Source organism: Oryctolagus cuniculus, chromosome 8 (genome assembly GCF_051225735.1).
Source record: "Oryctolagus cuniculus isolate XC-2025 breed Fujian yellow rabbit chromosome 8, ASM5122573v1, whole genome shotgun sequence".
NCBI classification, from domain to species: domain Eukaryota; kingdom Metazoa; phylum Chordata; class Mammalia; order Lagomorpha; family Leporidae; genus Oryctolagus; species Oryctolagus cuniculus.
The window spans coordinates 95943116-95966999 of record NC_142874.1 but is presented as its reverse complement, the minus strand read 5'-3'; the positions used below and the strand labels follow the sequence as shown (position 1 = coordinate 95966999).

At 41.4% G+C, this 23884-nt stretch overlaps 1 protein-coding gene and 1 long non-coding RNA gene across 31 annotated transcripts in view; one reads left to right on the top strand and one right to left on the bottom strand.

The window, feature by feature from the left end:
- The window catches only part of LOC138843525 (uncharacterized), a 56259-nt gene extending 40692 nt beyond the window's left edge, over positions 1 to 15567 (bottom strand). The window contains exon 1 of the long non-coding RNA XR_016212397.1: positions 15456 to 15567. This is a non-coding gene — a long non-coding RNA (uncharacterized LOC138843525). The remainder of the gene's footprint in view (positions 1 to 15455) is intronic.
- METAP1 (methionyl aminopeptidase 1) overlaps positions 15200 to 23884 on the top strand; it is a 60420-nt gene continuing 51735 nt past the window's right edge. For 10 of the 30 annotated variants that reach the window (XM_089303049.1, XM_089303046.1, XM_089303040.1 and 7 more), the window contains exon 1: positions 15637 to 15886. In XM_089303049.1, coding sequence (XP_089159175.1) covers positions 15773 to 15886 — 114 coding nt within the window. In that variant the 5' untranslated portion in view covers positions 15637 to 15772. Of the gene's footprint in view, positions 15397 to 15627; positions 15887 to 16081; positions 16220 to 23884 lie in introns of those variants that run through there. The other 20 variants (XM_089303047.1, XM_089303041.1, XM_089303036.1 and 17 more) reach the window with 14 other exon arrangements.

Sequence of the window (23884 nt, the reverse complement as noted above, 5' to 3'; positions counted from 1 at the left end):
AGCAGAGGTTGCTTCATGGAGTGTAAGGCAAGAAGCTGTCTCTGTAACAGAAAAATGCAAGGTGAAGCAGCAAGTGCTGATGTAGATGCTCTGGCAAGTTATGCAGAAGCTGTGGCTAGGATAATTGACAAAGGTGACTACACCAAACAAGTTTTCAGTGTAGATGAAACAGTCATATGTATATAGGACGAAGATGCGATTTGGGGCTTTCGCAATCTGAGAGAAGTCAACAACTGGATTCCAAGTCTCAAAGGACAGACTGATTCTCCTGCAGCTGAAGACTAAGTTGAACTGATGCTCACCTGCCATAAGGAAAATCCAAGGGCCCTTGTACTCAGCCTGTGATCTACAAATAGAATGACAAGGCCTGGAATGATAGCTCATCTGTTTAAAACATGCTTTATACTTTTATTATTTTAAGATTTATTTATTTATTTGAAAGACAGAGTTACAGAGAGAGAGAGAGGTTTTCTATGTGCTGGTTTACTCCCCAAATGGTTGAAATGGCTGGAGCTGGGCAGATCTGAAGCCAGGTGCTCCCTTTGGGTCTCCTATGAAGGTACAGGGGCCCAGGGATTTGAGTCATCTTCTGCTGCTTTCCCAGGCCATAGCAGAGAGCTGGATTGGAAGTGGAGCAGCTGGGATTCGAACCGGTGCCCATATGGGATGCTGGCACTGCAGGCGTCAGTTTTACCCACTTTGCTGCAGTGCTGGCCCCTGAAACATGGTTTAACTGAACACTTTGAGTCCACTGTTGAGACCTACTGGTCATAAAAAAAATCCTTTTTAAAATATTATTGCTCATTGACAAAGCACCTGGTCACCCAAGCTCTCTGACAGAGACAGATGTGCAGTGAGATGGATGTTGTTTTCATGTCTGCTAACACCAAATCCATTCTGAAGCACATGGATCAAGGAGTAATTCTGACTTTAAAAAGAGTCTTACTATTTAAGAAATATATTTTGTAAACGACAGCTGCCATAGGTGGTGACTCCTCTGATGGATCTGGGCAAAGGAAATTGAAAACCTGGAAAGGATTCACTATTCTAGATTCATCAAGAACATTTGTGTTTGGAGTCTGGAAGAAACTGACTGCAACTCTTACGGATGACTTTGAGGGGTTCAAAATTTCTGTGGAGCCACCCTTGCCCCAGATGGCTCCGGGGACTGCTCGGTCCCCAGCAGGACTACAGAGGATGACCAGGAAGAGGACATGGAGAAACGAGGCCAGGACGTGGGCCCTGCAGGTGCCTGGCCGCCAGCTGCCCAGGGTCTGCCCCACAGATGCCCCCTAGCCCCAGACGCCTGAGGCCTGAGAATGTCCCATCCGGCTGCTGGGCCCCACATGTCCGTGTCGTTGAGTTCGGAGCTGGCTAGCTGCCTCCTGCTCCCGGCCGTTCTGGGGCCCCTGCAGGGCTGACCCACAGCTTCTGTCTTAGACCTGGGGCCCAGGGCATTCGCTTCTCGCGGGACAGGAGTCTTCCACTGATTTTATTTTCCCCATTTTTGTAGTTGACTTGATCCTCTGCAAATAGTTGTGATTTAAATATGTCTTTGATGAAAAAAAAAATTCTGTGGAAGTAACTGCAGACAAGGTAGAAACAGCAAGAGAACTAGAATTAAAAGTGGAGCCTGGGGGCTGGCACTGTGGCATAGTGGGCTAAGCCTCTGTCTATGGCACCGGCATCCCATATGGGTAGCAGTTTGTATTCCAGCTGCTCCTCTTCCAATCCAGCTCTCTGATATGGCATGGGAAAGCAGCAGAAGACGGCCCAAGTGCCTGGGCCCCTGCACCCACGCAGGAGACCTAGAACAAGCTCCTGGATCTTGGCTTTGGATCAGCCCAACTCCAGCCGTTAGTGCCCATTTAGGGAGTAAACCAGTGGATGGAAACCTTTCTCTCTGTCTCTCCCTCTCCCTGTCAGTAACTCTACTTCTCAAATAAATAAATAAATCTTAAAAAGAAGTGGAGCCTGAAGATGTAAATCATTGTTAAGTACTTCTTATGGCTGAAGAAAGTGGTGATTTTTATTTATTTATTTATTTATTTATTATAATTTTTTTTATTTGACAGGTAGAGTTATAGACAGAGAGACAGACAGAGAGAAAGATCTTCCTTCCGTTGGTTTACCCTCCAAATGGCCACTAGGGCCGGCGCTGCGCCAACCCGAAGCCAGGAGCCAAGTGCTTCCCCCTGGTCTCCCATGCGGGTGCAGGGGCCCAAGCACTTGGGCCATCCTCCACTGTTTTCCCAGGCCACAGCAGAGAGCTGGACTGGAAGAGAAGCATCTGGGACTAGAACCCGGTGCCCATATGGGATGCCAGCGCCACAAGGTGGAAGATTAACCACGTGAGCCACGGCACTGGCCCCAAAAAGTGGTGATTTCTTGAGATGGAATCTACTCCTGGTGAAGATGTCGTGAACACAGTTAAAATGACCACAAAGGATTTATGACATAAACTTAGTTGATAAAGTGACAACAGAGTCTAAGAAGATTGACTCAAATTTTGAAAAGTTCTAATGTGAGTAAAATGCTATCAAGCAACATCACATGCTCCAGAGAAGGAAAGGAAGAGTCCACTGATGGAGCAAACCTCTTTGTCTTATTTTAACAAGTTGCCACATTTACCCCAGCCTTTGCAACCACCACCCTGACTAGTCTGTCCATCAACACTGAGGCAAGACCTTCCCAAAGCAAAAAGATTATAACTCGCTGAAGGCTCAGATAACTGTTAGCAATAAATTAAAGTATATACATTTTAAATTAAGGTATATACATTTTTTAGACAATGTTATTGCACACCTAACGGACTGTAGTATAAACATAACTTCATATGCACCGGAAATTAAAAAAAATCACTCTATCATGGCACTTGCTTTATTGCTGTGGCCTGGAACCAAACCTGCAGTATCTCTGAGCTATGCCTGTATAGTGCATACAGTTCAGTATCACCTGCTGCTTCAGGCATCCACTGGGTATCTTGGAATATATTCCTTGTGGATAAGGGAGAGATTATTTTCATTTATGGGGTATAAAGTGATATTACAGTCCATGAAAAAATGTGGAGTAATCAAGCTAATTAACAAAGCTGGCACCTGAACTACCTATTTTGTGTGTATGTGGTGAGAACATCTGGTATTCTCTTAGAGCAATCTTGAAATGTACAATACATTATTGTTGGCTATGATCATCATATTGTGAGATATATCTTTAAAAAAGCTTGATGTTTCCTGAAAACCTAGAACAGTGCTTAGGCTATGGTAGGTGTGCAATAAATATACAATAAGGTTGAATTTTGTCATAGTTTTGAATCTGTCATGATTTTTAAACTTAGGTGTTCAGAAAACCTTTTAGTGGTTTTCTAAATATCCAATTTTACTTTCTTTGGTTATTCTTTCTCTAATTAGAACTTTATATTAATATATAGTTAATTTTGAGACATGTAAATTTTTACTTTTGCTCTTTACTTCATCATTAAAACATTTTTTTCACACTACTACTGAATTTTCTCAAGATTACTCAATTATCCTTCCTTTTTACATTAATTTGCAATATTTTCATTTTTAGTCTAGGAAGATTCTCTTTATTTTCAGTTCTAGAATTAGAAAACACATCATAAAATAGAATATTTCCTTCAATTATTTATTATACATGTGAGCGAATTCTCATAAATGAGAGGGCAAGGAGAAGCTAATCGCAAAGGGGATATATCAGGGTTTGAATTCAGATGGTCCCATTTTCTTAACTCTACTATTCTACTTTCCAGACTATTTTTTTTAAACAAGAGACTATGCTATCATTATTACTGTGGTGGCAGCTATGATAGAATTAGGCTTCTCTTTTATTATTTATTATTTATGACTATCCTTACCTGTTTTTTAAAAATCATTTCAATAGTAATTTTCTAGTTCGTTATATCTAAAAGACATCATTTATGAAATCATTTCTTAAAAGCTAACAGATGCTCAACAGCTAAAATTTATTGAGTATCCAGTTTTGAAATGGTTTTAAGTGCATATGTTGGAGCAGGGGAAGGTATTTGATGCCTGGTAACATGCTGCTTGGAATGCCCACATCCCATATAAGTTCCAGCTACTTCACTTCAGATCCAGTTTCCAGCTAATGCACACTCTGGGAGGCAGCAGAAGGTCAAGTCCCTGGGTCCCTGCCATCCACAAAGGAGACCTGGATGGAGTCCTGGCTCCTGGCTTTGGACCAGTCCTAGCTATTGTGAGCATCTGGAGGAGTGAACCAGTGGAAGTAAGATCTTCTGTTTCTGTCTCTATCTCCCTACCTTTCTTTCTTTCTTTTTTTTTTTTTTAATTATTTTATTTATTTGAAAGACAGAATTACAGAGAGAGGTAGAACCAGAAAGAGAGAGAGAGAGATCTTCCATTCTGTTGAATCACTCCCCAAATGACCGCAAAGGCCAGAGCTAAGGTGATCTGAAGCCAGGAGCCAGGGTCTTCCATGAGAGTGCAGAGGCCCAAGGAGTTGGGCCATCTTCTACTGCTTTCCCAGGCCATAGCAGAGAACTGGATTAGAAGTGGAACAGCTGAGACTTGAACTGGCACCCATATGGGATGCTGGTGCTGCAGGCTAGGGCTTTAACACAGTGTACCACAGCACCGGCCTCTCTACCTTTCTTTTTCTATTTTTTTTTTTTAAGATTTATTTATTTATTTGAAAGAGTTACACAGAGAGAGGAGAGGCAGAGAGAGAGGGAGAGAGAGAGAGAGATCCTTCATCCGATGGTTCACTCCCCAGATGGCCGCAACAGCCGGAGCTATGCCGATCCAAAGCCAGGAGCCAGGAACTTCCTCCCGGTTTCCCACATGGGTGCAGGGGCCCAAGGACTTCGGCCATCTTCTACTGCTTCCCTAGGCCATAGCAGAGAGCTGGACAGGAAGTGGAGCAGCCGGGTCTCGAAACGGCGCCATATGGGATTCCTGCACTTTAGACCAGGGAGTTAACCCACTGCGCCACAGCACTGGCCCCCTCTTTACCTTTCAAATGAAATGAAAATAAATTAATAAAATATTTTAAGAAATCACGTAAGTCTATTCCTTCATGAAAACGAAATAAATGAGTATGTCATATCTTAAATATTTTAAGAGCCTGTATATTTATGTGTAAGGCAGGTCTTGGGAGTTTTTTCTCCTGGTGATGACTTCATATAAGCATTGTTAAATCAAGACTAACAGAAATTTTATTATCATACAATTTAATCAGGGCATCTGGTAAAGTACATTTCAGCTCTTTATAATTTAATAAGAACAAGCTGTTATTGTTCAGAATTATAAACAGCCTGTTATCTGTTTTTTAAAGGACAAAGTAAGAAAGGCACTCGGGTGAGAGTGTCCAAGATGGTAGAATAGGGAAGGAGTTTACTGCTCTAGTCTAGAGGAAGACAGTTTTAAAAAAGTGGAGAGAGTACAATCTCAGGAAGAGTTAGGGATAAAACTCCAGAGGAAACTCCACGCAAAGTAGAGGGACACTGTGTTCAAATGTAGAGGGTATGAATGCGCAAAACTCAGGACCTCAGCAGCCGAGAGCCTCAGCACTAGCTTTGGAGTGAGGTGAGACCAGACTGCAGCCATCCTAGCCACTGGTGATAAAGCTGCAGGAAGAGCCTGAGGGAGTCCAGTGTGGAGCCCTGTGGGGGACAGTGTACCTGTCAACCTAGAGGGGGAAAAAGAGGGGAGCACATTTCTCTTTCCAAGACCACCCGGACATGGCATCCTGTAAATAGCTGAGGGACGATGGGTGCCATTTTGGACATGTGTAACAGCTTCTGTCTGCATGCCCAGCAACCAGCCAAGAGGAAACTGCTGAGTCTGGGAGAACTGAGAGGGGCTGGGTGCTCATGAACTGTGGGAGGATTGTGTGCTGGGACTGTGAAAACACTGTGGCTGTGTGAGATGGCACCGGGTGTGGCTAGGACTTTGGGCAGTGACTGTGGGCAGCTCTACATGCTCAGGGCTCCCTGATTTCCTGGTGAGAGTCATTGCTGCAGAATCCATGCTCACACTAAGGACTGCACAGATCCTTTGTGTGGTCCTTGTGGCAGCACAGATGAATAATGTACTCACTAGGACTAGTGCCCAGGCATTGGTCTACTTTGAGGAAAGAATGTGAGTGTAAGACAACACTGACAGAGTAGAATGAATCTTCCCTCTGATTTTGCTTAAAAAAAAAAAAAAAAAAAAAAAAAAAAAAAAAAAGGAGATTTACCACATCCAGCCTAGGTGTCACCTTAGACACTCCCTACACCATGGGGTACTGAGCAGAGCTCCCTGGACATATGCAGAACATGCCTCTGGATATTCACTGAAAAAGCAGACACTCCACTAAGCCACAGAGGTTTAGTCCAAAAGCCACCACAAAGGAAAAAAATAAAAAAAAAAGAAAAATAACAAGTATGTCCACAAATGCCTCTAAATAAATGCAGCAGCTCAAGAAACAAGAATAAAGAAGACAACATGATGACCTCCAAAGAACACAACACTTCAATACTAGAATGTGAAGAGGAAAAGGAAGAAAAAATGCCAGAAATGGAATTCAAAAAATGATCACGGGATTACTTAGAAGTAATCCATGAACTCATGAACTCTGTATGTGACATGAAAGAAAATTCCTCCCATGAAATTGAGATCTTAAAGAGAAATCAAAATGAAATCTTGGAAATGAAGAATTCAATAAAACAAATAAAAATGCAGTGGAAAGTCCTAACAACAGATTCAGTTAAGCAGAAGAAATAACCGAGCTAGAAGACAATTCTCTGGAAATTTTAAAGTCAAACCAGGAAAAGCAACAAGAAATTAGAAAACTAAAAAACAGCATTGGGGATCTATGGGATATTATCATATGACCAAACACACAGGTCTTAGGATTTCCTGAAGGTGTGGAAAGAGAGGATGGATTAGATGGCCTTTGTAGTGAAATATTTGCAGAAAACTTCCCTCATTTGGAAAAAGAAAGGGACATCCAAGTACAGGAAGCACATAGAAAGCCTAATAGACATGACCAGAGAACATCTTCACATGACACATTGTAGTCAAACTCTCCACAGTAAAACATAAAGACAAGATTCTAAAATGTGCACTAGAGAAACATCAGATTATTTTCAGAGGATCTCCATTTAGACTCATAGCTGATTTCTCATCAGAAACCCTACAGTCTAGGAGAATGGTGAGATATATTCCAAGTCTTAAGAGAAAAAAACTGTCAACCCAGAATATTGTACCCTACAAAGCTCTCATTTATGAATGAAGGTGAAATAAAGACCTTCCATCACAAACAGAAAGACTCTGTCACCACTAGTCTATCCCTACAAAAGATGCTTAAGGATGTGCTGCACACAGAAACACAGTCATCATTATGAAAGAAGGTAAATGAAGAAAGTCTCTCAATAAAAGTACAAAGGAAATTCAAAGTAAATAATAGGAATATGTATGGAAAGAAGGCAAAGTTGTTAATTATCAGTAGTCACCTTGAATGTCAATGGCATCAACTTCCCAGTTAAAAGATAGAGACTGGCTGCCTACAAGAAACACATCTCACCAAGAAAGTTACACACAGACTTAAAGTGAAAGGACAGAAAAAGATACGCCAACTGAAACCAAAAAGAGCTGGTATAGCCATCCTAGTATCAGACAAAATAGATTTTAGTACAAAAACTGTTAAAAGAGACAAAGAAGGACACTATGTAATGATTAAGGGATCAATTCAACAGGAAGATGTGACTATTATTAACATATATGCACCTAATTACAGGGCACCTGGCTATTTGAAAGAAATGTTAATGGATCTAAAGGGAGACATAGATTCCAATACAATAGTAATGGCGGACTTCAATACCCCACTTTCAGCTATAGACAGATCAACCAGATGGAAAATCAGAAGGGAAACAACAGAGTCAATTGACACTATAGACCTAATGGACCTAATGGATATCTACAGAATTTTTCATCCTACACTTACAAAATACATATTCTTATCACCTGTGCATGGAATTTTCTCTAGGATACACCACATCCTGGGCCATAATCCAAGTCTCAGAAAATTCCAAAAAACTGAAATCATACCATGCATTTTCTTGGAACACAATGGGATGAAGCTGGAAATCAGCAACTCAGGAATCCCTAGAGTATATGCAAATACATGCAGACTGACCAACATTCTCCTGAATGAACAGTGGGTCATAGAAGGAATCAAAAGAGAAATAAAAAAAATTTTAGAAACAAATGAAGACAACAATACAAATCTCAAAATTTATGGGAAACAGCAAAAGTTGAATTAACAGCAATTCATAGCAATTGATGCCTACATCGAGAAATTAGAAAAGCACCAAATAAATCAGCTTTCAATTAATCTCAAGGATCAAGGAAAAGCACAGAAAATCATACTGAAACCTAGTAGGAGAAAAGAAATAATTAAAATTAGAGAGGAAATAAACAAAATTGAAACAAAAAACACAATATAAAATATCAGCAAAACAAAGAGCTGGTTTTTTGAAAACATAAATGAAACTGACACATCATTGGCCCAACTAACCAAAAAAGGAGGGAGAAGACCCAAATCAATAAAATTAGAGATGAAAAATGAAATGTATTAAAAGACACCACAGAAATTAAAAAAAAAATCAACAGAAATTACTACAAAGAGCTGTATGCCAACAAACTGAGAAACCTAGAAGAAATGGATAGATTCCTGGACAGATACAACCTATCTAAACTGAGCCATGAAGACATGGAAAACCTAAACAGGATTGTGACCAAGATAGAAATTGAATTAATAATAAAGGACCTCCCAACAAAGAAAAGCCCAGGATTGGATGACTTTACTGCTGAATTCTACCAGACATTTAAAGAAGATCTAACTCCCCTTCTTCTCAAGCTATTCAAAAAAATTGAAATGGAGGGAATCCTCCCAAATTCTTTCTATGAAGCTAGCATCACCTTAATTCCTAATGCTGAAAAAGGGGCAACAGAGAATTACAGACCAATTCTCCTTATGAACATAGATGCAAAAATCCTCAACAAAATTCTAGCCAATCAAATCCAAGAGCACATCAGAAAGATCATCCACCCAGACCAAGTGAGATTTACCCATGGTATGCAAGGATGGTTCAACATTTGCAAATCAATCAATGTGATACATCACATTAACAAACTGAACAAAAACCATATTATTTCAATAGATACAGAGAAAGCATTTGATAAAATACAACACCCGTTCATGATGAAAACTCTAAGCAAATTGGGTTTAGAAGGAACATTGCTCAACACAATCAAGCAATTTATGACAAACCCATAGCCAGCATCCTATTGAATGGGGAAAAGTTGGAAGCATTCCCACTGAGATCTGGAACCAGACAGGGATGCCCACTCTCATCACTGCTATTCAATACAGTCCTGGAAGTTTTAGCCAGAGCCATTAGACAAGAAAAGGAAATCAAGGGCATACAGTCGGGAAGGAAGAAGTGAAACTATCCCTGTTTACAGATGACATGATTCTATACATAGGGGTCCAAAAGACTCCACTAAGAGACTATTGGAACTCAGAGAAGAGTTTGGTAAAGTAGCAGGCTATAAAGTCAATACCCCAAAATCAACAGCCTTTGTACACACAATGTCAAGGCTGAGATTGAGTTTCTAAGATCAATCCCATTCACAACAGTTACCAAAAAAATCAAATGCTTGGGAATAAATTTAACCAAGGATGTCAAAGATCTCTACAATGAAAATTACAAAACATTAAAGAAAGAAATAGTAGAAGATACAAAAAAAATGGAAAAATCTTGCATGTTCATGAATTGGAAGAATCAATATCATCAAAATGTCTTTTCCAAAAGCAATTTACAGATTCAACGTGATACCATTCAAAATACCAAAGACATTCTTTTCATATATAGAAAAACTGATGTTATAACTCATATGGAGGCACAGAAGACCTCGAATAGCCACAAAGAAATCTTACACAACAAAAACAAAGCCAGAGGCATCACAATATTAGATTTCAAAACATACCACCAGTTATAATCAAAACAGCTTGGTACTGATACAAAAACAAAGAGATCAAGACACCACAACAACAAAACAAACAGCCCAGTTATGAGATGAGCAAAGGACTTAAACAGACATTTTTCAAAAGAGAAAACCCAAATGGACAACAGGCACATAAAAAAAAAATGTTCAGGATCATTAGCTGTGAGGGAAATGCAAATCGAAATCACAACAAGGTTTCATTTCACCCCAGTCAGAATATCTGTCATACAAAAATCAACAAACAACAAATGCTGGCAATGGATAATGTGGGGAAAAAGATACCCTAATCCACTCTTGGTGGGAATGTGCAGTTGCTGCAGAAGACAGCATGGAGATACCTCAGAAATGGGAATATAGACCTCTCATCTAAATCCAACCATCTCACTTCTGGGAATTAACTTAAATAAATCAGCATATTAAAGAGTGACCTGTACCATTATATTCATTTCAGCTCAATTCACAATAATGAAGATTTGCAATCAACCTAAATGCCTGTAAACTGAAGACTGGATAAAGAATTTACGGGATATGTAAACTATGGAATACTACACAACAGTAAAAAAAAAAAAAGAAAATTCAGACATTTGCAACAAAATGGATGAATCTGGAGAATGTCATAGTGAAATATTAGTGAAATAAACCAGTCCTAAAGGGACAAATAACACATGTTCTCCCTGATTTGTGAGAACTGAGAGAGCACCTAAAATGAAATCTGTAGAGGTGAAATTGAGACTTCAAGAATGGATGACTTGAGCAGTCCTTGTCTTGTCTGTCAAGTTTCAGTTTTCTCTTTTTCTTCATACTATTTCTTGAACTCTTTACTTAACATAGAATTAGTCATATGAGTATAAAGTCAACTGAACATAGATCTCAGTAAAAAATAAGAATGGGAATAAGAAAGGGAGGAGGCAGTTTGTAACTGTAAAGCTGTATAAAGCTGTTTTTCATACATTCCTATGGACTACTTCTAAGGGTACAGTTTAAAAACTTGTCATGGACTCCAAATCCCATTAAGCATGGTGGTAAAAATGCCTTCTTGTTAAAGTGATCATATTAAGTTTTAAGGTGATTTTATATATATATATATATATATGATTAAGTGTTAAATTGATCATATAAATAGGATCAAGTATCAGGTAATAATAGATAGAATTAAAAAGGAGAAAATGTTCCAACATGGGAAGCAGCCCACACAGCAGACTCAGAATGACAATCGCTTTATGTAACACTCTGACCTCACAATCAACCCTTAAGGCATCCTGGTCTGTCTGAGAAGCCCATGAGAGCATTTCAGGCATGGAAAGCCAAGACACTGTGGCAAAAATGTTCTACATGAAAGATCTCTGTGAGAACCCAGTGGAAAGAAGTGGCCATCAAAGAAGGTTGTCCTTTTCTTTAAAGGGAAGAGAGAACTTCCACTTTGCTTATGGCCTTGCCCAAATACTGATGGAGTTTGTGGACTCAAAGGTTTTCAGAGCCTAGGCAGCTCATGTCAAGTCTTAGGTGGTCACTGATGTCATACATAAGAGTATTAATTGTTAAATACACAACAGGAGTCACTGTGCACTAACTTTCCATGCAGGACCTCTGTTCTCAATGAGTTTTTTTGGTGTGCATGTATGCAAATTGTTGAAATCTTTACTTGGTATAGAGTTAGTCTTCTGTGTACAAAGTTAATTGAAAATTCATTCATTCATTGAAAATGAATTAATGAATTAATGGAGAATGGGGCTGGGAAGGGGAGAGGGAGGAGGAGGAGGGGTGGGAGGGCAGGTATGGTGGGAATAATAACTTTGTTCCTAAAGTTGTACTTACGAAATTTGTAATCCTTGAAAAATAAATTTAAAAGAAAATTATTTGAGAGAGAGAAACAAAGAAAAATAGCTTTTATCTATGGGTTCAGATCCAAAATGCTCACAACGGCTTTGGTGGGGCTGGACTGTTAACAGGAATTGGGATCACAATCGAGATCTTCCAAGTGTGTGGCAAGTATCCAATTACTTGGGCCACCACACAATTGATTTTTCTTAGGGTTTGCGTTATCAGGAAGCTGGACATTGAACCAAGGTGCTCTTGTGTAGACTGCCCCATTTTTTTTTTTTAATTTAGTTATACAACTGGAAGGCAGAGATACAGAGAGAGGGGGGAATGAGTGAGAGATCGTCCATCCTCTGGTTCACTCCCAAATGGCCTCAACTGCAGGGGATGGGCAGGGCCATATCTAGGAGCTAGGATATTCTTCCAGGTCTCCCATATGGGTGAGCTGCCCAAGCACTTAAGCCATCCTCTGCTGTTTTCCAAGGCCATTTCCAGGGAGTTGGCTCTGAAGCGGAGCAGTCCAGACACAAAGCAGTGCCCATATTGGATGCAGGCAGTGACTTAACCCACTATGCCACAACGCCAGTCCGAAATGCGGAATCTTAATCATCTTTCAAGCAAGAGTGTAATATCTAGGCAAAAAAAGGGAGCACTGAACCAAAGGCAGAGACTGTGAAACAATTTACTCTGTTGAGCTTGTTTTTCACAGGATGTTCCAGAAAAGTTTATCTTGTAACACCGTACTTAAAGGGCACCAGACCAGTACAAAGAATGGTTAAAGAACTTCAATAAACCACGTTGAGTCAGATTTTGAACATACAATGCACATACACTACAAGCAGGGACCGCCTTCCTGCTCCCTGTTTCCTACATCTTGGACACTGCTCCAATTCTTGCCATAAAGGCCTTGGCAAACTACTGAGAGGCATTCTTTGGAGAACAATCCCTTCCCACTATCTACTTTTTACAAGCAAATGAGCAACTTCCACTTGAGGCTGATTAACTGGTGACATCCCAACTAATGGATGTCTTGCAGCCTTAACTGCTAGGCCAAATGCCCATCCTATATTTCTCTTTTAAATAATGTTTTACAGAGAATTGCACTGATGTGGAAAATATCCTCAGCACAGCACTCAGGAATGGTTGTGAAAGTGACTTTATTATTGGCCTTGCAAGATCCCTGTCTCAGGAGTAGGCGCAGCCCAAGCAATTACAGCATGTATAATCTAGCATAGAGGTCCCTCCCCGGTTCCTCTTTGGCTGAGTACTATGGGAGTACCATCTTCCCAGATATCACCTAAGTTACAGTTATCTTCTTCCTTCCTTCTCTGTACTTTAATTTCCTCTTGTGAGTTGGCTACTATTAATAATCCTAGTGAGTTTTGCTTTATCTGCAAGTCAGCTAACACTAATTTTCCATTCTGTGTTGAAAAGGGACCCTAGACATTTTCTTATAACTGACATATGTGAAAATACAGCTAACTATATAATGAATAGTAGACAGTGAAAACCCTTTGATGCAGTAACTGGAATGCCTGGGTTCAATGCCTGCTTCCAGCTCCTGACTCTTTTTGCTAGCAGACTCTGGGAGGCAGCAGTGATGGCTCAAAATAATCCAGTTCCAGTTTCTCGCCAAGCCAATGCAGGCATCTGGAGAGTAAGTCAGTGGATGAGAGCTCTCTCTCTCTCTCTCTCCCTCAAAAGACAAAAACAACAACAACAACAACAAAAATCTATCTCCTAAATAAAGTAAGATGCATGCCAAGTTCTAGCTAAAGAGATATGCAATACTTGCTTATAACATAGAAAACTTAAAATTAACTTAAATATCTATTATTAGTGGATTTGGTTCAGTAAGTTATTCATGCAATAGAACATTATGTAGTCATTTAAATGACATGACAAAAGTGGGGCCAGCACTAAGGTGTAGCCAATAAAGCTGTACCTATGAAGATAGCATCCCATATGGGTGCAGGTTCATGTCCCAGCTGTTCCACTTCCAATCCAGCTCCATGATAATGGCCTAGGAAAAGCAGTGGAAGATGGCACAAGTGTCTGGGCCCCTGTCAACCATGTGAGAGACTTGGGGGAAGCTCCTGGCTCCTGGCTCTGTAGCTATCTGAGAGTGAACCAGTTGATGGAAGCTCTCTCTCTCTTTCAAATAAATAAATAAATCTTTAAAAAATGATGTGGTGGGGCCTGCACTGTGGCATAGCAAGTAAAGCTGACGCCTGCAGTGCCAGCATCCCATATGGGCACCAGTTTGAGTCCCGACTGCTCCATATCCAATCCAGCTCTCTGCTATGGCCTGAGAAAGGAGAATATGGCCGAACTGTCTGGGCCCCTGCAGCCATGTGGGAGACCCGGAAGAAGCTCTGGTTTTGCAGCAACTTTGGCCACTGGGGAGTGAATCATCGATGGAACACCCCTGCCCACACCTCTCTGTAAATCTGCCATTCAAATAATTAAATAAACCTTAAATAAATCTTTAAAAAAAAAACCAAAAATTATGTGGGAAAATTATATTTAGTGGCAATAAAGGAACTTCACAATATCCTAATTAAAGAAAGCAGGTGAGGGCAGGTATTGTAGCTTAGCAGGTTAAGCCCCTGCCTGGGACGCCCACTTCCCATACTGGGGTGCTGATTTGAGTTCTGCTACTCTGCTTCCAGTCCAGCTTCCTGCTAATGTGTTCTGGGAAGCAGGAGATGACAGCTTTTAAGTGTCTGGGTTCCTGTCATCCAGGTTGGTTTTGAAATGGCTCAGGTCCCAGTATTGCAGGCATTTGGGGAATGAACTCCTGGATGGAAAATCTCTTTGCCATGCCACTCTTTCAACATGATATAGTCCAGTTTTCATTTTAAAATATTGAATGTATACATATACACGTATATATCATACATACATACATATATGTATATGAACACTTATTTGATTTTTTATTTGTATTATTTACACTGGAAAACAAAATTATTAAAAACAAGTGATACCAGATTTCCCGGTGTTACATATGAGGGAAAAATTCAAGTAACTCGATAACAACGCTCACAACATTTAGTGGATGATCAATAAACATTAGCCTCTCTTTCTTTCTTAACCACAGGAGGTCACCAGATAAAAAATAGTAGATAGGGGATACTGTTGAAGAATTCTATTGACCCATAGGTTTGCATCGGAGGAGATTGTCTACCGCTTAAACCATCAACTGGCACAATACAAAAAATTGCTTGTGCAGAATATCCGGTCGTTGTGTTACTAACAGCATAGGCTGGGAAAGGGAGAGGTGCGGCGGGGGAGGACACATGCAAATCTCAGCGCACCGCCCCCTTGACAGCTCCCTGGCTGTTCTTTTAGTGACTGAGGGGTGACTGGGACGCCTCACAGCGCACACCGCTTAGGGAGAAGCAGAACTTCAAAAAGGGCGTCACTTTCTGAGGAGGATCCGGAGCAGCAGTGCAGAGGAGGGGAGCGCCCGCTCCGACCGCCTGCGAACGTGCGAGCACTCAGGGCTCCCGGCTCTCCCTCAGTAAGGACAACCTCGTATCTGCCGCTATGACAGAGCGGGCTTGTGCTCGGGGAACCTACCTGGCCTCCGCGGCCCAGCACCGACACCCCCGCCTCGGCCCAAATCCGGCGCAAGCCCCCGCTGGACGCCCTCGCGGCCACCACGTGCGCGTCGCCGCTGGGGGGCGGGGCGCCGGCGCCGGGGCGGGGCTCCAGCTGCGCGCGCGGGCGGGGGCGGGGCGCGCACCGCCCTGCGCTCCTCCCTCTTCCGCGCCCAGGCCCGCGGCGCGCCGAGCTCCTCCCCCCCGGCTCGGGCTCTCTCCCCTCCCCTCGCGGCCGTTCCTCCCTGCCCCCTGCTCCTCTTCCTCGGTGAGGCGCTCCTCCAGCAGGCAAGCAGCATGGCGGCCGTGGAGGCGCGCGTGTGCGAGACGGACGGCTGCAGCAGCGAGGCCAAGCTCCAGTGTCCCACCTGCATCAAGCTGGGTATTCAGGGCTCGTACTTCTGCTCGCAGGTAGACACCCGCTCGCCGGCGCCGCTGCCGGGCCCCCTCCTTCCTGCTCTGTCCCCCTCCCTTCCCCATTTGCCCTCGCGGCCGCCGGGACGCGCTCCTCCTCTTCCTCCTGCCGCGCTTCCTCCTCCCCCCGCCCGCGGCGTCGCCGCCCCTCCGGCCTCTGGGGGTCCCGGGGCTCCGGCGGCCGGGGTCGCTCCGGGCCCACGCGGGGGCGGGGGCGCGGTCTCGGCGGCCACGTGAGCCGGGGCGGAAGCGGACTTGCTCCGGGTCGCCCGGCCGCCCCGGGGCGCCGCGTTAGGGGCAGGTTCTCGCCGCAGGGGCGGGGGCTGCCAGGTGTGTGGGCTGTCCCGGGCAGGTAGGGGCGGCTCCGGGGCGCGGCAGGCTGCGGGGACGGGTAGTCCCTGGCGTCCGAAGCGACCCGCCGCAGGGCGTTGTGGTTTGGGTCGCTTCAGGAGGGTTGAGCCTCGGAGCGGAAGGAGGTTCGCTCCAGCCTTACTTCTTTGTGTTTAACTACCGCGCTTGGACACTTGAGCAACTTTGGGGTTGGGGGTAGAGAGGGGTCTGTGTAGTTCCTTGCTTCTGTTACTGCATCCAGGATTATTAACTGAGAAAACCCTAAATGAACGGATGAGTCATCGCTGTTACTCAATTTCCCACCGAGTCAGCCCTCGAGGGTTATGCTAAAGTCTGGAGTGCTTTTCAATCAGTTTTGTGCAGTGGAGCGAACCCGGCGTTGCGTGGGGTCCCGCGTGGAGAGTGTGCTCGTGTTTGTGCTTCCTGAAGGGTACTAGGGTTCCAGCTGCATTCGGAGACCCAGTAGAAGAGAGCAGGTTGGTTAGGAGTCCAGTGTTAGGCTGGTTCATTCGTGTGCGAGACTGAGTTAGCCAAGTTCCTTCATCTTTCTGAGTTTCGGTGTTCACCCTGTAGAGAGGGCGATGAAGATCGCTTTCCTTGTGTTTGACATGTTGGTTCTCATCTCCGGTGAACGTGAAATGCTGATACAATGTAAGACCTTGTTTTTTATTTTTAAAGGGTGCCAGTACGGTTTCACGCTGCCATACATAACAGTGTAAATGCATAGCATAAAAGCAAATGCAATAAAACAGAAAATACAAATAAGTAGTTTAAAGCATAAAATGGATAAAAACGTAAACATATGAAAGTCAATATATAAATGCAATCCTAAGGTCACAATACTTGCAGATGATCGCTTTAAGATCTTAGCTGTTATATAGGTCTTGTTTTAGATAGGATATAATCTTTGATGATATCATTTGGAAAAAGTTACACATGGAGTGCTTTATCTAAAAATAGCCTCGGGTCTACTCAACAAGCCAAACCCAATACAGATCTTTTGGATTCTTTAAATGTTCATATTCTTATTTATTGAGGTCCATCTGGGATCTGGACCTAAACGATAGTTTGCCTTTGAAAATTGCCTCGCTTCTGAGACGAGTAATACAGTTTACAGTGTTTAAAAGTACGTAGCGTTTTCTAGTGGTGAGTGAATTAATGCGTACTGACACTTCGCTGTAAAATTTTTCAAACAGTAATACGAAATCGTGCTCAACAAGCTTAGGTGACATTCAGTAGAGCATTGAATCACTGGGGTTTGTGGGAAAATAACTGACACATTTGTGGAAACCTGTCAGGTTTATTCAGTGTAATAGGATGGGGCTATTCCATGTTGGATTTGCAGGTGTATTTCTGGTGTCTGTAAGTCAAACATTTCCAGAGTGGTCTCACAGCTATCTTTCTCCTCATTTGTATTACCACCTCCCACAGTCTGGTTTTAAAATTTTACCTGTTCATTTTATTTATTTGAAAGAGACAGAGATCTGCCATCCACTGGTTCGTTCCCCAAATGCTGGCAATAGCTAGGACTGGAACAAGCTGTTCGCAGAGGCCAAAGCTGAGAACTCAGTCCAGGTCTTCCAAGTGGGTGCCAAGGACCAAAAACTTGAACCATCACCTGTTACCTCCTGGTACATGTGTTAGCAAGAAAACTCACTCCCAGGTCGCCAGAAACTGCCATACCCCAATCAGCTTTTAAAATAGAGTTCCCATTGCTTTAGGATTGCAGTCCCACAGGCAGGATACTCTTCTGAGTCAAGCCTTGCTTTCTTGCTCTGGGTAGAGGCTGTGTTTATGTTCTTTACCCAGAATGTCATCTGTTGTTTTCTGAATTCACAACTTTCCTTTCAATCCCAGCTTGCAACCTTGATCAAGTCTCTTTTTATGAGCCTGTTTCCACATCTGTGGTGAAAATAGGGTTTTCCTTTGCTGCTTCTCTGATCATTTCCTAGCGAGGAGTGTTCTCAGCCGTGCCCCTTGCATCTCTGGTCCTTGCCCAGCTTGTCTTTGAGAGCAGATTGCAAAATTCTTCCAGGCCTTCCCAGCACAGAAGTAATGCTACCAATTATTCTGTCATATTGCATTGTATATTTCCTTTACAACATTTTATACAATCTGTAGTCACCATACTTGTTAGAAAACAAAACTTTCTGGGTCAATAGCCTAGTGGTTAAGAAGCCTACATTGTGTATTGTAGTGCTCCTTTGATTCTGGGCTCCACGCCCCATCCCCAGCTTCCTGCTAAGAGCACTGTAGTAGGCAGCAGGTAATTGTTTATGTAGTTGGGTCCCTATCATCTATATAGAAGACATAGATGGAGTTCCTGGCTCCTGGCTTTGTCCTGGCTGTAGTGGACAATTGAGGAGTCAAAAAATGGATAGGAACTCTGTCTGCCTCTTGAATTAAAACAAAACAAAATGAACTAATCAGATGAACTTCCTGCATAAGCTGTCTTATTCATTGTCCTATCATTTCATAGTACAATGCTTTGTATGCTGAAGGTCAGGAAGTGTTTTCAGTCAATGAATAAATGTATCAAAAGGCAGAAGTAGAGGGGTGCTGCATTTGAATCTCAACTCTACCATTTGCTAACTGTGTGACTTTGGAAAATAAGCTCTGTTACATCCTTTAAACATGGGCCCCATTAGTAGTGCCTATCTTATGGTTTTGGGAAAGAGAAAATGCTTATATGTAAGGCACTTAGCACATTAAACTTCATAAATTTTGGCTCTTTTTTATTTTTAAACCATACTTTGTGTTTAATGAAGTAGAGATGTTTATATCTAAATTTTAATATGTTTTGATCCTTTAAAGGAGTAGAAGCTGTTTTACTTGAAAATTGAACTCTCCAAGATTTCCTGGTGTTTGGTTGTTTTTCTTGATACAAGTATTGATTCCTAAAAGTAGTGTGTGTATGTGTTGTCTTCAGTTTTTTGAGGATAGAGGCTGTGTTTTGCACATGGCACTCAGTTCATTAAATCGAAGAAATCAATGGTTCTGCTTTGGAAAGCAGACAGATAGATTCTGCACTTAAGTATCCTCTGTGAAGGCTGAATGGTGTAATGTGTTATCGATGTTCTGCTGTTTATTCACTTATGGTTGAATTTAATTTCCTTTCCATTTTTAAGCTGCTGTTTAACTTAGTGAATAGCAAGGAACTTGCTGTCTTGTCCTGCGTTAAAGGATCAGCTGAGAACTTGAGTGATGTGTAACTGTTTATAGGGCAGTAGAACTTGGAAGGAAGTAAGTGTAGTGTGAATGGAAGGAGGCTGAGTTTGGAGTAGGACTTTGGTTTAAATCTTTGCTACTGTGTCCTTGGGTCCTTGTCATCTTCTGATTTATAAGAGAAGGCTATCTGGAGAATTCTCTAAATGGAATTGAGGGGAAAGTCAATAAAAGGGTATGCAAAGTGCCTTACAGTGTTCAGTAAATGGTTTTATTATACGTGTAACTTCATAAATAATGCTTTTGAAATCAGTTCTAAGGAAAGCTTTTAAAAATTTGGGAAGCATTATTTATGAACAAGTTGAACAAATTGTTGCAGCACGTTGTTTCAAAGAAAGTGGCAGGTAAGGTGATTAATTGAATCTTGGAGGTTGAAGTTGGAAGCTGAGGAAGGAATTGCCTTTCTGATATGTGGCAGTCTGTGAGCCACAGCCCTGCTAGGTGAAACTGTTCCTTATTCAGTAACAGAGTTCCCAACAATGCAGGATGTTTTGGAATTCATCTTCATCATCAGTGGAGATAGTGCTACTTTCTACTTTTTATTTGTGGGGGTTTTCTTTAAATTCTTAAATTGCTCATATTGCTTCAGACCACCCTTAGATAATTGCAGTAAGGTAGGCGAGTTTGAGTACAGCTGTTGGAGTTTGTAAGCAAATGTATATACGATTTTTTAAAACCAAGTAATTTCACTAGCTGTTTATTGTAGAAAAATACTAAATACAAGTAAAACCCATTAGTTACCCAGAGATAATTTCTTTGAAATTTTTGGTGCATATTGTCATAAACATATTTGTATATTACATACATTTATGTGCATGTGCTTCTGTATATTTTTACTAAAATGGCACCATGCCTTATGTAATCTCACCAAATTTCCCCAACCTTGTGTCTTGACCAGTATGTTGGGAATGTTATGTCTGGCTACATTTACGTTATCCTTTGTAAATGCTGAATAGTTCGTTGTTATGGATGTGCTGTTGTTGTTCACTTGTGGTGGAATATAGTTTTTTTCCAATTAAAGTATTTTTTTCATGTCATAAGTTTATTTACAGACATATCCAGTATGCTATGAGTTTGAGTTTGATCCATTTTTCAAAGAGAGAAATGCTCTTCATTATCTGTTAAATGAATGAACTAAAGCTTCCTTTTTTTGTAAGCGGTTGGTGGCATACTATGAAGAAAAGTGCAGAATCCAAATCCAAAATATAAAGTTACCACTATTAGCAGCCTCCACTTGTTTTCCACTGAAAATGGCAAATTCTTCTCTGGACTCATTGTGGCTCCTACAGACCACATAGGTTGAGCCTCTCAATGCTCTGTCCCAACATGGTGGTGTTGGAACCTCTGTGTGAGACACAGAGGAGGAAGAAATGGCAGCACCACACCAAGCTTTGCTCTTTTCATGACCTTGTTCCCGTGTCTAAACTGTTTTTTTGTTTTTAATTTTCATTTTATTTGAAAGGTGTAGACAGAAGAGATTGCTAGTTCATACCCCAGATGCCACAACAACCAGGGCTGGAGCAGGCTGAAGCCAGAAGCCTGAAACTCCATTTGGATCTCCTGTGTGGGTGGGAGGAACCCAGTACATAAGCCATCCACTTGCTACCTCCCAAGGTGCACATTAGCAGGAAGCTGGATTGGAAGTGGAACCTGGTGTTGAACTAGGAATGCTGGAATGGGATGTGGGCCTCCTAAGCCGTGTTATAACCGCTGCACCAAATGCCCTTGCTTCCTTACAGTTTTTTAGTAGCTGTTTAACTACTCTTCAACAAATGTCCCTGATGATGGTAGAATTTATACATGTAACCAGGGTTAAACGTTCCCAGGCTGATTGTATGTCCTGTCTAGAACATGGTTCTCACAGTGGATTCTTGTTGGTTTGTGGGCCTTTACTGGGATTTTAACAGGAACTGTGTTATAGTAGAATTTGTAGGGAAAAAAAAAAAAGGCAGGCATCATTTCAGTGGTCACTAGTCAACTTATACAAGTCTTAAACTCTGATCATTTCGGAAATGGAAGTGCTGTAGGAAATAGATGTAATCTTTTTCTGTTCACTTAATTTGTGGATTGAAAAAATTTTCAACACTTTTTTTTTTTTTTTTTTTTTTTTTTTAGTTTATTTGAGAGGTAGAGAGAGTGAGAACAAAGGGGAGAGAGAGAGAGAGAGAGAACTCTTAATCCCATCGACTGGTTCACTCCCTAAATGGTTGTAAAGCCAGAGCTGTGATCTGGGAACTCAATCCAGGTCTCCCACATGGGTAGCAGGAACCCAACAGGTTGAGCCATCACTACTGCTTCCCAGGATCTGCATTGAAGAAAGTTGTGGTCAAGAGCTGGTCATCAAACTCCAGGTACTCCAATGGGAAATATAGGTATTTTAACCACAAGTCCTAGTGCCCATCCTTAACCACAGTTATTTTAAGGTGAGCCCCTTGGAAGGTTTGGTATATTTGCAGAGGTTTTGGTTTGGTCTTAGTGAATTTGGTAGGGATGACAGAGAGAAGTGCATATCTAAGCACATACCTAACACTGTGTATTAGGAGGGAGAAGCAGTGGCATAGTAAATACTTCTATATTAATGGGGAATTATCTGTGAAATCAAGAGCAAAGTCTTCTAGATAGATGTCACATAGGCAGGGATACTTTATACAACAACAATTGTGCCTCTCTTCACACAAGAGTTTAAATGTAGTGGGATATAATTATAACCCTTTCTGCTTTATCCTGAACCTCTCCTGACCCCATGGAGTTAAAGTGAAGCAATCTTTTTTTCATGTCTGGACAGATAATTCTCCCATACTAAGCAGAGAGCAGGCCAGGAGCCACATGCTGCAAGCATAATTATAAGTTTCCTTATTTTGATTTGTTTGATTGGTATCAGTCTTGTTTCTGGCTTGGACTAGAAAACAATTCAGCCTACTCTAGCCAAGTCTGCCTTCCTCAGTGTGTGTGTGTATGCTTAGTAGCTGTAGTTGAATTTGGGTGAGGGACCCTGTGAAACCTTGCCCAGATTACTCATTATAGGTAAGTTCTCTCTGCTTTTGTCTTCAGTAACCGGTTTGTTTGGCTGCAAGGCTTAGTAGAGACTTCTTCCTGATGGATCAGGATTGTGCTGTTTGTTGGAAAGATTTCTTTAAAACCCTGTCAGTGGGCTCTGCATTTATTTGGGTCATAATCTCAAGGTTCTCAAGAGTGGTTAGGGTGTAAATGTTAAGTACAGTTATGACTTTACCCATTTCCTGTATCATGACAGAATGAAAGGCAACAAAGACTTACTTGTATTATGGAATTGTATTAAAGTATCTGTCTGGATATAAATGCAACAGGACTACACTTTGTGTCAGATTCTGAAGGTTACGGTTAGCCATCAAGTTACAAACCTAAATCATTGAGCAAAATAGCTAAAATTAGATTTAGATATGGTGTGACTACTTCCCTGCCCCTGAATAGGGATTTGTTTTATTATTTGAGTATTTCACTAACTGGTATGGGAATTGGTTTGACCATTTGCATTCTGACAACTTTGCATTGTTTGGTGTTAAATCGTAGAAAAAATATAAATGCAGTTATTATATGAATATTTTAGTATTACTTTTGAACTGAGGTTTGTTAAGTGCCTTAAAGTCAGTATCTATGTATTTATTCTAAATTGCTTTTGGTGTTGAGAAAAATAAAAACTATTTTACTAAATCATGTATGAAATTTAAAGAAACAAGATGACATGGTAAAATGCCCGTGTGTTACTACCTAACCTAGTAAAAAAGCATTGTGAGGAAAACAGGTGAGAAGGCTCCTTTGCATCCCTCGCCCAGCAGGTTCTGTGTCCTGAATCGTGTGTTTATCATTTATTTGCTTTTCCATATGTTGGATTCCTTAAATAATGCATTGTTTAATTTTGACATTTTTGAAATTCTTATAAACAAAATCACTGTAGTATTCTCTGCCACCTGCTTTGTTTGACATTATCTTCTGAGATCTGTCCGTGTTGTGTGTAGCTGTAGTCATTCATTTTCATTGATAGTCCCGTGAATCAATATATCATAAATTATTCATTCTTGTTTTAATGGTTATATGAGTTGTACCAGGTTTTGCTCCTATACCATAAGCAGTGCTTATCTAAACTTTGTATCTAACTCTTGGTGCCTGTGTTTCAGTTTCTGTTGGCTATCCACCTAGGAGTCACGGGATATGTGTTCAGCTTTGTTTTGATGGTGCCAGGTCATTTTCCAAAGTGGTCATACTTAACTTTTCTCATCAGAAAGTTTGTTTTCTATCCTGGCTAGGACTGGAAATTAACAGGATTTTTTATTTCTGTTGGTGTGGTGTATTGTGTTAGTTACAATAGCAGTGTTCATTTATGTATTTTCATATCTGTAAACTTGTAAAAATTTAAAATATTAACTGTCCTCAAGGGACTTA